At 37.3% G+C, this 16,048-nt stretch overlaps 1 protein-coding gene across 1 annotated transcript in view; it reads right to left on the bottom strand.

The window, feature by feature from the left end:
- Nucleotides 1-2,617: 2,617 nt before the first annotated feature.
- The window catches only part of ADAMTS20 (ADAM metallopeptidase with thrombospondin type 1 motif 20), a 1,463,844-nt gene continuing 1,450,413 nt past the window's right edge, over nt 2,618-16,048 (bottom strand). The window contains exon 39 of the mRNA XM_078648053.1: nt 2,618-4,143. Within this exon, the coding sequence (XP_078504179.1) occupies nt 4,054-4,143 (90 nt within the window). The 3' untranslated portion in view covers nt 2,618-4,053. The remainder of the gene's footprint in view (nt 4,144-16,048) is intronic.

Here is a 16,048-nt window from a genome sequence, read left to right as displayed (position 1 = left end):
AAAGAGGAAACACCATCTGTAACTATCAATGCTTCCGAGGAGGAAATATCAATATATTTAGTAGCTGGTTCAGTTGCATTGTGCGGGTAGATAAGCTCATCCTCTTCTTCCAACAGAGAAAATCTGTTGGAGCAGGGTACATTAGAAGCAATTAAAATAGAGGGAGTAAATGGCTGCTTGTTCAAATGGAGAGGGGGACTAGCGGTAGTCGGACCTGGGTCCTCGGGCTATAAGGTTTCAGAGCTGACTTTGGTTTTTACCAATTTTTTACTAAACAGCTCCATTATTTCCCCTGCAGGCTTTTTATTTTTTGGTATTTGAGTGTTCAATATTGTTTCTACTTCTTCAATGAGAAGGTCTATATCATCTATTGTACTTGTACTCATCTTACCAGTTCCAGGCATTTTGTACTTCTTCACATTTAGGCATGGAGTCTCCAAGGCCTTGCGTTTACCCATTGTGAAGCTGTGCATTTAATGTGTCACAAAGGTGGGGAGATGGGAGACGTCACAATTGCCTTGGTTCAGTAATACTTGGTGATAGTCAATAATAATGTCTTTTAAAAGTGCACTTGTAATTATGTAGTTTTAAATAAAACCAATTTCAATTTAGAATTTAAGTAACCAACCAATTAAGACATATGCAGGCTTGCAAAATGTATTACAGGTCATAAATCACAACCAATTTAATGATGCATGTGGTCATAGATTATTATTGGATCATGGATCATGTACAACAATAGAAAAATGTTCTTGATATTAATATTTCTAGAGTAAGTGTAATGTATGAGGGCAATATTGAGATGCATATGGAGTATGCATGGTGCAAGGTATGTGACCATTTTATAAATTACTCTAAATGCCTCATCTAAATTATTTTTGTAGGACATATTTCCAAATGGATAACAACGTATCAGGGATAGTTCACAACAGAGCTAGCAAGATAGTGAAAAGTCATAATTTAAAGTATTACATTTTCATTGATTGGAAGGATAGAGAAGGTAGATATGAAAGAGGCCATTCAGAACCTAAAGGATTTAAATGCAGAACAGAAGTGGACCACATTTGGTCATGAAAGGAGCACATTTGGTCAGGAGAGACTCAGAGAAAGAATACACATTAGAAAAGTCTTATGCACAGACACAGTTGTAAATGCAAGATGCCATTCCAGCAGGAGTGGTTGGCATTAGCAGAATGAAAATAGCATGAAGCCAACACTGGGGAGTAACCTTAATATCAGAACGGTGGCTGAGTTGGAGACTATGGTATTACAGAAGAAGTGGAGTATGCTCATAGTAGCAGCATGTGCCCTTATCTCTTAGCACACTTATTCACTTGAAGTTGTTAAAAAATTCTGATTATCAAGACGAGCACTATGAGTTACTAGAAATGCAATCCTATTCTTTCCTTAATTTGTGAAAAAAATAAGTTTCGGGCCTAAAGTGTATTTTAGGAGCCCACTGCTGGCGCTGGTGAATGCCAGGTTTGCCTAATTCCAGAGGTGCCTAGACATGAATCCACATCATGCCATTTCGTCCACCACCTTAAAATTTCTTTGGTATCAATCCTGCAGGCTTATTCATTTCTACTTTCTGGGTTTGTGACGGGTTTCCTATCATTCTTTTCCTCCTTTGTTCTCCCTTTGCAGCCATTTTGTCTGTTAATCTGGGTCAGTTTGATGATAAATAATATCTTCAGGGCTTCAAAATAAGTGCGGATGCCCACAAATTAAGCAGTGATCATGTCACTTGGTTAGGTTTATATGTCTGTCAACACAAATTTCGACTGAGATGTACAGCTTAGCAGCAAGTTAGTTTTCACTTATTATCATGACATTTAGGATAATTTACAGAGAGACTATCATGCACATTGTGTTGAAATTAAATTAAATTAATGAGCTTAGTTTATTTACGATAGAATATATATGTTTGTTCCTTTTCATTTACCTCATATTAATATATCTATGCTATTCACACGCCATTTAAAGTAATTCGACAGAGACACCTAGAGACAATCTTGTCGAACAGGCATCTTTTATAAATTATTGTTTGCAGATAACAGCACCTTTTACAGTAAATGTTATTTTAGTAATCCTTCAAAATAAATAAGGCTTGATGAAGACAAGAGAAATTTCTCATTGGTTGAGTTTGCAGATCACTTACAAGTAATACACATATTCAGAGTACACATTTATATACAGAGTGGTCATGTAAACACATATAGTTACTTAGACATTTACATAGATACATAGAACTAAACCAGGGTTCTGAACATGATTAATGCAGTAAACGATTCTATAAACAATTCCTTTTAGAGGTAGACTGTTCAAAGACCAAGGTTTAACATCTTTGAAAACCCCATATGGCTGGAGGTACTTTCATAATATATATGGTAAATTCTACAACTTTCAATTACATTGTTTCCTAAATGCTTCTGGTTCAATGCAGCATACATTACTGAAGACTAATATTGTGGTACAAATGCCACAAAACTATGGAGTAAGTGTTATTATAACAAATAAACAATGAAACTCAGAACGTGTCAGCTAGCACAGCTGTTTGTTGCACAACATTTTCAATTTCTTGTTCCTTTGAGTTAGAAGGGCTACCAATGTATTGTTTTTATTTTTTTGGGGAGTCTTATATAGCCAACTCGACCCGAAGGTATAGGAGCGCTTTACATGAGCACCAGTTGCGTTACAGATGGATACAAATTAATTTTGTAAGACATGCAGAAATTGAGTAATTTGCCCAGAATCACAAGATGTTGAGCCTCCATGCAGAGACTCGTACCCGGTTACCTAGCTTGGAGTTTGACCACTCTGGCTGTTAGGCTACACCGTCTCTGAATTTCAGATCTAAGAATTGAGCAAAAACGCATATCATATACCACGTGGTCAAGGATTTGGAAGAAGACAGAACTTTCAGGCACATAGGCTTCTTTTGAGTCCCTCATTATTTGTTTGCAGTTTTCTTCGGCTGTTCTCCAAGAATATTTAGGCTCGCCCAGTCACTCCTACTGAGTCTAAATACCTTTATTTCTGCATGTCAAAATATTTCTGCAAACTTGCTTATATAGGACACACACGTGGATTTGTATAGCTTGAAAAAACTCAATGGCTGGTGTTGAATGGGAACACTGAGACACTGTTTAAATAAGGGGTGAAAATCCCACAATACCTATGTCTGTCAATGCCCTAAAAAGAACAACAATGCTACTGCAGCCACATGTTAAACTGCCAGGCAATTTCTAGGTATGGTATTTCATTCCCCAACCCTTTTAAGAAAAAAAACCTATTGGTGAAATCTAAAATAAATTCATAGGTCCGCCTCAAATGCCATGCTAGTTGACCAGCACCGAAGCTGAAACCCAAAGGGCACCAGCTGCTTTTATGTGAGAATGAGGTATGCTAGTATTTTCAGGAAATTAAAGAATACTGGGTGATGAAGAGAGCAACACTGTTGATTCCAAGAATGACAATGTGAAAACTTTTTAAAGATTACATAGAGGGCCTCATTGCGAATTGAACTTTATTTCCAAAGGGATATTAATGAGAGTTACCAGCCTCATCAGAATTTACATGTTCTATGGTATTTCAGTAGACCTGTTGTTTTTCACCTGGAGACTGAGCTGGATAAAATTAGTCTCTGGGTATACTCCAGGTGGATTGAGGAATGCCCTGTGGAATATGGTCCAGTATTTGCAAATCTACCTTGGGCCATCCCTTCCCCAGTATCTATAAACTGGAGGATGGAGCTGCTAAATGAAAATCTCAGAACAAAGCATTGCGGTCCTATAAGTTGAAGACAAATATCCTTTTACCTTGAATTATCAGCTAAACACCACTGTCTCACCGATTAGTGTACAGTTCATGCGACTAGAGAGCAGAAGGCAGCTACTCCATAGGGGTTTCTTTTCAATACTGTATGAATTCTGTAAACAAATGATGAATCACCTGTACACATCCCTGAAATAAGCATCGACAAATGCGATAAAAGTTTCCAATCTGAGGGAAGTTCCTCCAGTTTCCATTGTTCAAGTCAGTGTTCGCCTTTTACTGTGTTTCAATCCGGAGGCCAATACTTGTGAGAGGAACACATTTTCCACAATATCCCCCACACCTTCCATAGATTTTAGTGCCATCCTGCAAATATGAAGATCACAGGTTAATGAAAATCAATCACAACATGAACAAGCATTGGCAAAGCAAATTTGCCTGGCTTGTATTTTGAGTTATAAGCCAGACCTACTTGCTTTGCCACTGCTGAGACCTAAATAGAGTACACATGCAGATATGGGAATCGAAAGGTATAGACAAAAAGAGATATGGGAATAGAGATGCATGGCCAGGAAGTCATATGACAAAGGAGAGGTTAGGACAGGGATCGGGCTGGGGGAGTTTGAGGAAAGAGAGGTGCACACTGGGAGAGATGGAGACCGAAAAAGATACTAGCAGGGAAAGGTGCAGCCAGAGAGTAGGGTGGAGAGTATGATGTACAAGCAAGGAGAGGTGTGGGCAGGGGCATTTGTAGTGGAGAGAGATGCTATCTGCAAGGGTTATGGGCTAAGGAAGATGCAGGCAGAGTCATGTGCAAGCAGATTCAAATGAGACCTGGAACAGGTGTGGCCTGGATGTAGGCTGTCAGTGGCATTTTCAGTAAGTTGAAATGTTCCTATCCAAACCGCTTGGTGCCTGCTGCTTGTGTCTTGGGTCACAAGATTGTGAATAGTTTAGCTGTTGGGTTTTGTGTATTCCTCCCAGACAGTGAGGCAAATGGGACTAGTTGTCTGCCTGGTTTGTTTTGGGAGGAACTGTTCACTGTCACACTTAAATTTCAAAGGGCAGCCTCCAGCACACACAAATAAAGTAACAGGGCACTAATCTTTTGTCACCCCAGATTTCTTGGAGCCTTGTAACACTTTAAATGTATATTTCCCTTCTGAAAGGCCTGTCACTCCTATAGCAAAACACTAGGTTACCTTATTACATTTAATAAGTGATAACTTTCAATTGGTAGCAGGTAGGAAGGTCGATTTTCTAAATTGGTGTGGGGTTTCTCTTGATGTGTTTTACTTTATTACTGTTTGAATTGCTGCATACATACTTTACAGATTGCCTCTAATTTAAACCTGAATGCTTTTGTGCCTAGTTGCCAGAGGGTCAAACACAGGTTAATTTGGGGTTTGCTTGTAGCTTCAGACTGACAAGGATGGTGGTTGCTGCTTGAGTAGGGTTTCACCCACCTCAACCAGTTACCCCATTTTTTACAAACACAATCAAATTTAAGGTGGACAGCTATTTCTAGCAGGCCACCATCCCTGTGATTGTGGTAAAATGCAGCGGATCACAAATTGCGACTTTCTTAATCAATATTTATTTGGTGCTCATTCTGCAACACCCTGCAATTCAGAATTTTGCAAACCGAACAATTTATACATAGGTCAGTTCGGAAAATACTATAGCATTTGCAAAAAGTTGGTGCTCAATTTGGCCCGTTTTTAGTTGTAGAAATACAACTAGATGAGATACAACTAGATGAGATACAACTAGATGAGACCCGTTTTGTGAGGTATTATCAGAATGCCTTTATTTACCTACCTACATTTTCTACGGACACTGATGCAGGTGAGGTAATATTTGCTGCTTTATTGCTTCAAACAGAGACCTTTAAACGTGCTGGCCTGAAAAACCTTTTAACTTTTGCCTATATTTTGTAGTTGACGCAGAGATCTCTTTAAGGGAAATTAAAGGGAAAAATTCCCTAATCTTTACCATAGGAGATCTCCTCCCTGGTGGTGGAGACCTCCGCATGGTAAAATATAGGGAACATTTTAAAAGTTTATCAAACTAGATGACAGTTTGTATGTTACATATTAATATAAATGAATGTTATATATTCATTTTACATGTAGAAGTAAAGAAAAGATGCTACCACACGATCAACCTGATTTTGAATGACAAATTATATTACTCTAAATATACTACATTAAATACATATACTTTTTCTGAAGTTCAAATTAAAAAAATTAAATTACCACCTCAAAGGAAAGAAATTACATGTATTTATTATGCATTAATAATTATTAGACGGGTGCATAGAATTAATTTAAGAAGTAAATGAATTATATTTAATAAAGTTTATTACATTAAATGTGTATTAACATATTATATAACTAAAAAATATGTCCTATTTTTATATTTGTTAACATTAAATTATAAATATTTATATTTTTTACAATTTTAAATCATTCAATTTAATTTAATAATATTTCTTTTAGGGTTTAAATTTGAGTCCCTGCCTCCTTTATTTTCAATGGAAAGGCACTGCAGGACCATTGGTTGGCTGTGTCTGTATTGGTTTGTTAAGTAGTAACTTAAACTCATACGTTTGGCTCCATCCCCTATTTCAGGGGTGAAGTTGTATAGCTCTACACTTTGAACAACTTTACACCTAGATTCTGTGCATAGACCGAAGCAGTAAAGTTATTCAAAAGTGTAAGATTAAATAATACGTGTAAATTTCTCATAAGTGTAACTTACCTCTGTGAATACCCCCACATCTTAAAGAACTAAATAAACCCAGCGGTATACACTCAAAATATCGAGTTTTTAATATCGAGTTATTATTAATATCGAGTTAAAAATATAGAATGGACACAATATGGAATGGACAGAATATAGACTACAAAAATATCGAATAGAATAGCATTAATATCGAATCAAAAATATAGAATGGACAAAATATTGAATGGACAGAATATAGGCAACAAAAATATAGAATGACAGAATATAGACAACAAAAATATAGAATGACAGAATATAGATAAAAAAATATCGAATTTGAGGTAAGTTAATATTAATTTTTTTAAAGTATTTTTTATGTTAGTATATGTGTCAAAAGTGTATATTTATTTTATAATTTATTTTAATTAATTAATTTTATGGTTTTTAATTTTTGTGTAATATAATTCTGTAGCGGGTTGTGGGTTTATAGGGGGATAGGGTGGGAAGTAATTTAATTAAATATGTTAATTTATTTATTGGTATTTATTTTGAATTAATTGTTAATTAATAATTAATTGGTAATTAATTAAAATATAATTGGTAATTATTTTAATTATTGATTAATTGATAATTATGTTAAGTTTATTAATGTATTTTCTGTAGCGGGTTGTGGGTTTATAGGGGAATAGGGTGGGAAGTAATTTAGATATAATTATTTAAAAAATGTTATGTATTTATTGATAGTTATTTTTAATTAATTGATATTTACATTTTTAATTGGTAATTAATTAAAATATAATTGGTAATTAATTGTAATTAATTGATTAATTGATAATTGTGTACATTTTATTAATGTATTTTCTGTAGCGGGTTGTGGGTTTATAGGGGAATAGGGTGGTAAGTAATTTAATTTTAATTAATTATATTTTTAAATTTATTCATTGGTATTTATTTGGAATTAATTGATAGTTAAATTTTTAATTGGTAAATAATTAAAATATAAGTGGTAATTAATTTTAATTAATAGTTTAATTGATAATTATGTTACATTTATTAATGTATTTTCTGTTGTGGGTTTATAGGGGAATAGGGTGGGAAGTAATTTAATTATACATAATTAAATATTGTTATTTATTTATTGGTTTTGTTGTAATTTTTAATAATTTTGTAATTGTTAAATAATTAATTGTTAATTGGTAAATAGTTTGTATTAATTGGTAATTATTTGTAATAATTATTTTTTTTGTATTTTTTATTGATTAATTATTATATTATATAAAATTGTTAATTACCTTTAATTAATTTGTATTTGGGATTCATATTTAATTTATTTTTATTCATATATGAAGTATTTACTTTCCCTACTGTTGCACTCTCTTGAGTGTGAATAGTAATTTTTACCCCTAAACTATCCAACGCTTTCCCTACTGTTGCCCTCACTGGAGTGGGAATAGTAATTTTTACCTCTACGCTATCCAATGCTTTCACTACTGTTGCACTCTTTGGAGTGGGAATAGTCATTTTTACCCCAAAGCTATCCAACGCTTTCCCTACTGTTGCACTCACTGGAGTGGGAATAGTAATTTTTACCCCTACGCTATCCAACGCTTTCCCTACTGTTGCACTCTTTGGAGTGGGAATAGTAATTTTAACCCTCCCGCTATCCAACTCTTTCCCTACTGTCGCACTCTCTGGAGTGGAAATAGTAATTTTTACCCTCCCGCTATCCAACGCTTTCTCTACTGTTGCACTCACCGGAGTGGGAATAGTAATTGTTACTCCTACGCTATCCAACACTTTCCCTACTGTTGCACTCTTTGGAGTGGGAATAGTAATTTTTACCCCTACCCTATCCAACGCTTTCCCTACTGTTGCACTCTCTGGAGTGAGAATAGTAATTTTAATTCTCCCGCTATCCAACGCTTTCCCTACTGTTGCACTCTCTGGAGTGGAAATAGTAATGTTTACCCTCACGCTACCCAGCGCTTTCTCTACTGTTGCACTCACTAGAGTGGGAATAGTAATTTTTACTTAAACGCTATCCAACACTTTCCCTACTGTTGCACTCTTTGGAGTGGGAATATTAATTTTTACCCCTACGCTATCCAACGCTTTCCCTACTGTTGCACTCACTTGAGTGGGAATAGTAATTTTTACCCCTATGCTATCCAACACTTTCCCTACTGTTGCACTCTCTGGAGTGGGAATAGTAATTGTAACCCTCCCGCTATCCAACGTTTTCCCTACTGTTGCACTCTCTGGAGTTGGAATAGTAATTTTTACCCCTACGCTATCCAACGCTTTCTCTACTGTTGCACTCTCTGGAGTGGGAATAGTAATTTTTACCCCTACGCTATCTAACGCTTTCCCTACTGTTGCGCTCCCTGGAGTTGGAATAATAATTTTTACTGGTTTCAAAAAAGAGAGGGTACCCCACTTTCACCAGGGAACAGGGTAGGAAGACAGTTAGTCAAAGGGGAAATCCCTGGAGTCGAATAGTCTACTAATCACAAAAGGCCTTTCTTGTTGTAAAAAGAGAGGTCACAGTATGCCATAGGTATTCGGACAAACATAAAAATAGGTTTCCACAAAGAAATAGTCTTGTTTACAATCTAGATTTATTCAAATTGCATATAAAAAAACAATAAAGACAAGATAAAATCATACAATTCTTCCAAAACAATTAAAATCCACGATTAAGTATCTTGGAGGGATAAAAGTAATTATTCAACAGTGTTACATAAACATAATATTACGGTACACAATAAATGGAAAAGCAATCAAAATATGTTCACAATAAACAACAGACTAAACATAGTCACAACAAACCCCTCATGTGTAAGTGGCCCACTTGATATCTCTGCCACTATATTCCACTAGATCCAATGGCCATAGACAATTTGGTTACTCTAAAGCTTTAGTGGAAAGATTTGGTACCCATCTAAAGCTTTATCTGGCCCTAACTGGATTCTTTTAGACCAAACAGTGCGTCGACGCGTTTCGGTGCTTAACACTTGATATCGTGGCACCTTCCTCAGGACTTCTTGTTTCTGGGGTTTCAGGGAACGGATGGATATACCGTATCTGTAAATATATTAGGAAAAATGTGCGCTGTCAGATATCGTGCATTGAAACCTAGGACGAAATCTACCTTTACCCCGAGTTTAGGAATGGTGGACAAAAACCTGGAGACCTTTGAATCAATTGTTAAAATAGAAATAGGTCTCTTATTAGAGAAAGATCATTTCCAACAGCATAATATCAGTAAAGCTCAGAGAGAGGCCATCAAATCCCTGTCCGAAGATAACAGTATAACTATAAAACCTGCGGATAAGGGGGGAGGAGTAGTGGTCTTTGACACACCTGACTACGAGCAGAGAGCACTCACCCTCCTTACAAATGAACTACACTATTCGAGAGTCTCCCAATCAAGACTAAATAAACTGAAAAAGGATGTAGAGACCCTACTCCATAAAGCTATGGAGGAGGATAAAATCACAGAGGAGGAGTGGAAATTTCTGAATAATACCAATCCAAAAATCCCCGCATTCTATGGACTACCCAAGGTCCACAAGAATATAAAGGACCCCCCCCTCAGACCTATAGTGGCATCCATTGATTCTTTGTTGGAGCCACTAAGCCAATACGCAGATAGATTCCTCAAGCCTTTAGTAGCTGAACAAAAATCGTACATTCGAGATACAGCGGATATGATATCCAAAGTGGAAGGGATCCCCTTTAACGAAGAAAATGAACTGTTGGTGACTCTCGATGTAGAGTCACTCTACACAAACATACCACAAAAAGACACCATAGTGGCAGTTAGGAACCTTTTAGAAGAGACAGACATACAAGGTGGAAATAAAGAGTTCATTGTTCAGTGTGTGTCGATGGTCTTACTTAACAACATCTTTCTTTTCAAAAAAGACCTCTACATCCAAAAGAAGGGGACCAGCATGGGCGCAACATGTGCGCCGAGTCTGGCCTGCATATACGTGAGCCTATTTGAAAAGAAGCACGTGTACAATGAAGTGAGTCCCTTTTTCGAAAACATTCGAAATTGGGCTCGCTTCATTGATGACATATTCTTTATTTGGCAGGGAAGCACAGAACTCCTAGAAGAATTTCTCAGTTGGCTTAACCTAGGGGACCCAAATCTGAGGTTCACAGCAGTATACAGCAGGTCTAAGGTCAATTTCTTGGACATATGTATTAAGAGCCAAGATCAACATTTAAAAGTGGAACTGTACAAAAAAGAGTCTGATAGGAATACAATCCTACACTACTCCAGCTACCACCCCAAGAGCCAGAAGGACTCGATACCATTCGGCGAGTTTCTTCGACTCAGAAGAAATTGTACGGATCTTACAGATTTCCACAAACATGCCCAAGAAATGAAAAAGAAATTTAAGGACCGGGGCTACCCCAAAAAACTGATAAGTCACTCTCTCAAAAGAGCACAGTGCTATAATAGGGACTGTCTGATCAACAAAACAGACAATAAGAAAACACAAGACAAAATAGTGATGGTGAGCCAACATTCAGTCATAGCCAACCAAATCAAAAATATTATAAACCATAATTGGAAAATTTTAAATAATGGCCCAGACGTGACTCCTCTGGAGCGTCCCATGTACGCGTACAGGAAGAACAAGAACCTCAGGTCGAACCTGGTGTACACGTACAGAGAGGACAAGATAGAAACCCAAACCACCCTGAGTGGACAGAAAGCAACAGGCAACAACAAATGTGGTACCTGCTGCATCTGTGAGCTATGTATAGTCACCAAAACAGTTGAACATAATGGTGCGAAACACACAATCACCACCCTGAACAACTGTAAAACAAAGAATGTAATATATATGATCCTGTGTCCATGCAACCAGGCATATATAGGTGAAACTGGCAGAGAAGTGAGGCTCAGGATAGGGGAACATAAGTCTGCGATAAACAACAATAAAGAAAACGCCCCCCTTGTAGCCCACTGGAAGGAAAAGGGACACAAAATAAAGGACCTCAGATGGGTCATTCTGGAAAGAATCAGGGAACTCACCAGATCAGGTGATAGTACTAAGAGACGAAAGTTACAGGAACAATGGTATATGGTTAAATTTAATACCATTAGAAAAGGTTTAAACTCCAGGGAAGAATGGGAGGCTCTTATTTAGTATGCCGCTCCCATTCAGTGACTACCGCTTTACCATCCTGTAACATAGATGAGTAGCACCTTATATACCACCTATACTGGATTCCATTTCTGTATCAAGTGAAGGACCCTCCTTCAGATACTAATACTGAGGTTCAAGAACAATGTTATTACCTCTATGAGAACCTGTAACCTTTTTAAGCACCTACATCTGATGGGATAACATTGGAATTTAGCACTCTGACCACCAGTCTAAGATGGCGCCCAGAGTCAGGGGCTGATCAGGGCGACCTATTGGCCGGATCCAGCACGAGTAGTTCTGAACCCAGGACCTTTGAATCTCCACCCAAGAGCACAAAGTGTGATGACTAGCAAATAATTGAAGCGCGGGGGAAAGTAGTAGAGTACTTTAAGCAAATCGGTAAAAAAAGGTTTCTCTACGCCGACTTAGTAAGCAAGGGCAACTTTCCCAATATTATTGCTGTGCACCGCTTTAATAAATGGGAAATATAAGGAGAGACATGTCAAGCTAAGCGCGAATATAGTAAGACATCAGACGGGCAGGTCCTCTGATACACTAGCGAGTATATTATACCATTCAAAGATGGCGCCCACGGTGACGGCGGTCTTGGCAGCGCGCATACAGCGCCCCTCACTTGACAGGTGTGGATAATTAGTCAATTACATGGAGCTATAAAAACACACACCAAACGAACACACTCTAGATCGAGTGCAGGAACGAGGCAGAAGCCAACAAACAGCTCTAAACCGGTAAGTGGAGACCAAATCCCCAGGCCCTTTCTCTTCCCCCCCCTTGTTTCTATGTAGCAGGGGAACCATTTATCTGTATACCTTTGAGGATAGTACAGCAGGCCCTGGAGTCAACTCAAACAGGGGATATACTTAGCATTACAAAGTCCATACTTCATACTTGGAGTCAGAGAATTTAACCTGGGCGGGAGGTGGTAAAACTAATCACCTATATATGAATTCGTTGTATCTAAAGAGTAGAACCTAGAGTTAACAAACAGGAAACCGGACATTACGGGTACTAAACTTATATTGTGGGCACTGCGGGCACTGAGCAGGAGATATTAGTAACACTAGGAGCAGGCATTGAAATTAAAAATAGCAAGGTGCTAGGCACATTATATACTCTTTAATAGAGCTAAGAGCATAACATCGTATAGTACAGAATAGAGATATGATGGTGTCATACTTGTCTTTACTCAACAGAACACACCCAGTTCAGGAGTAGACCAACGACCATATATGCCCGTTCTAAGTACGTTTTAAAAACATTTGAGGTAAGACACTACTTTTAAAAAAATCATGTGACGGTAGAAATAGTATCTATGAAATAGTAGAGTGAAAAAGTGTTATATACTTTACCACCACAGATACACGACAAGTGGGCAATCGCCTGACAAACAAAAAACCAAGGAACCCCATCAAAAGGAGCTCCCTTTACAGGAGAGAGGTAAATAGAAGAATGAAAAATCACCCCCCAGTGAATAGACGAGGGGAGTTTCTATCTAACACCTAAAAAAAGTTTTCTTTTAATTAACAGAAGGCTCCAACAACTATATCTGTAGTACCAATAAGTGAAACTTCAAGTAGACCCCATCTTGGAACGTTTCCTACACGGTCCCGAGGGTGAGAATCTATACTTATCTATTCTCCTGGGCCCCTGGGTTCACTAGTCCCTCTCATACCAATTGGTCTTCCACAATGAAAAAGACTTGGAGGGCCCATATATCATATGTGAATCACATGCGTACTACTGGGGAGAAAAAAGTAGAGGATAAATTACATGCAATGGAACCAATGCAAATATCATTGTGTAATGATTTGTACTTGATAAGCAAGCGTACTTGTGCCAGGAACTATATATTGTCAAAAGAACAATGGCAGTTAGAACTAATATTGTGAAGTCAGAGTGGGTATGTGTTAATCAGAACAATCTAGCCCTTAGAATAAATGAGACAAAAGGTTTTAATGCACGATATCTGACAGCGCACATTTTTCCTAATATATTTACAGATACGGTATATCCATCCGTTCCCTGAAACCCCAGAAACAAGAAGTCCTGAGGAAGGTGCCACGATATCAAGTGTTAAGCACCGAAACGCGTCGACGCACTGTTTGGTCTAAAAGAATCCAGTTAGGGCCAGATAAAGCTTTAGATGGGTACCAAATCTTTCCACTAAAGCTTTAGAGTAACCAAATTGTCTATGGCCATTGGATCTAGTGGAATATAGTGGCAGAGATATCAAGTGGGCCACTTACACATGAGGGGTTTGTTGTGACTATGTTTAGTCTGTTGTTTATTGTGAACATATTTTGATTGCTTTTCCATTTATTGTGTACCGTAATATTATGTTTATGTAACACTGTTGAATAATTACTTTTATCCCTCCAAGATACTTAATCGTGGATTTTAATTGTTTTGGAAGAATTGTATGATTTTATCTTGTCTTTATTGTTTTTTTATATGCAATTTGAATAAATCTAGATTGTAAACAAGACTATTTCTTTGTGGAAACCTATTTTTATGTTTGTCCGAATACCTATGGCATACTGTGACCTCTCTTTTTACAACAAGAAAGGCCTTTTGTGATTAGTAGACTATTCGACTCCAGGGATTTCCCCTTTGACTAACAATAATAATTTTTACCCCTACGCTATCAAACGCTTTCCCTACTGTTGCACTCACTGGAGTGATAATAGTAAATTTGACCCTTTCCGCTATCCTACGGTAAAAATATTGTAATTTTGTTTTATTAATATTACGTTTATATATATATATATGTATTAACAAATCAATTTGTATTATTTTATTTTTTTACTTACATTAAATATTTATTAATTTTAAGGGTTATTTAAGTATTTTAAGTATGTTTAAGTTAATTAAATTTATTATTTCATAAATTTTTGATTAATTTAAAGCATTCTAAAAAATTCGATATTTTGACTAACTATATTTTTTACATTGATAAATTCGATATTTTTGTACTTACCTGTTTGGAGATAGGATGTCGATATTTTGGTATTCTATATTTTTACCTCGATATTTTTGTAACTCGATATTCTTGACGTGGATATTGTTTCAGTGATCCAAACACAGCACCTCGCCCGACTTCCGTTGCACCTTAGCAGCCTTTGGCCATTAGGAATCAATACACTTCCCTTGTCTGCTTATCACCTCGCTTGCCAGTCCGATCTCGGTTCCTACTCTCTTCTAAACCTCCCTACTCGCCTCCCCTGACACAACTTACATGGAAATAAAGACAGCCTAGAAATCAAAGAATATTGCTGTTCCAGGCTACTCCTATTTCCAAGCATTGCCCTTCCGCAGACCTTGTGATGATGGATCCACTGATATTTCTGAGGGGACTGCACCCCAAGAAGATTTAGCGACACAGGGGCATATTCATAATGAAGTGACGGAGCGCTGCCTTAGTCTTGTTGGCTTAACGCCGCGCTCCACCACTTCAGAAACACAGGGCTGCACCGTATGTACAAGAATAAGGTACAGACCTGCGTTTCACCCTGCGCTGGCACTAATTGCAGCACCAAGGCAGACACTCTGGCACCATAGTGCAAGGGTTCCTACGTTGCAGGTAAAGATTGTTTATGTACACATAAACAATCACCATTGACATCTTTTAACTTCTATGTGTGCTGCAGCATTGCGGACACATGAAAGTTGCAATCCGTAATTAAAAAAAATAGCATGGAGGACACATAGAAGTTGCAATCCGTAATAAAAAAAAAGATTGTTTATGTGCAGGAAGGGCACATAAACAATCAATGGCATTTTGCACAATGTAGCACACACAAAGAAATAGCAAAAATGACGATAAATAAAGAATTTCTCCTTGTTTTGCCAGGGTAAGTCTTAATTTTGGGATTGCTCCATATTTACGCCACTCTTGTAAATATGGGGCAGCGTCAAAATCAATGGGTTTTGCGGTGAAAAGCCAATTGCAACGCCAATTGCCCTTCCCTTTCAAGCTTTGTATAGCGTGAAAGGGTGCCTTATTTACAAGGCAGCAATAAGCCACGCTAAGTGACTTAACACTGCCTTGTAAATAAGCCCATATAGCCACCACAACGTCACTAAAAGTGACGTTCTGGTGGCGATAGGTGCTTGTAAATATGCCCCACAGTTTGTAGACCTCTGTCTTTAAAAATGTAAATACTTTGTTTTGACTAAGTTTACACAATATAAATACCATAAACCTCTTGTGTGAGAAAAGAACGAAAAATACTACAGAGCCAGGCCTAAGAATTAACAGCAATGTTTTTGTACACTTAATGGGATTTGGCAATAGCACTGTTCAAGCTGCAAATCAGGCAAACGTGTATCATTTTAGCAAAGCAAAACAAATCAAG

Source organism: Lissotriton helveticus, chromosome 1_1 (genome assembly GCF_964261635.1).
Source record: "Lissotriton helveticus chromosome 1_1, aLisHel1.1, whole genome shotgun sequence".
Classification (NCBI taxonomy): Eukaryota; Metazoa; Chordata; class Amphibia; order Caudata; family Salamandridae; genus Lissotriton; species Lissotriton helveticus.
This window is presented reverse-complemented; position numbering and strand designations above follow the sequence as displayed.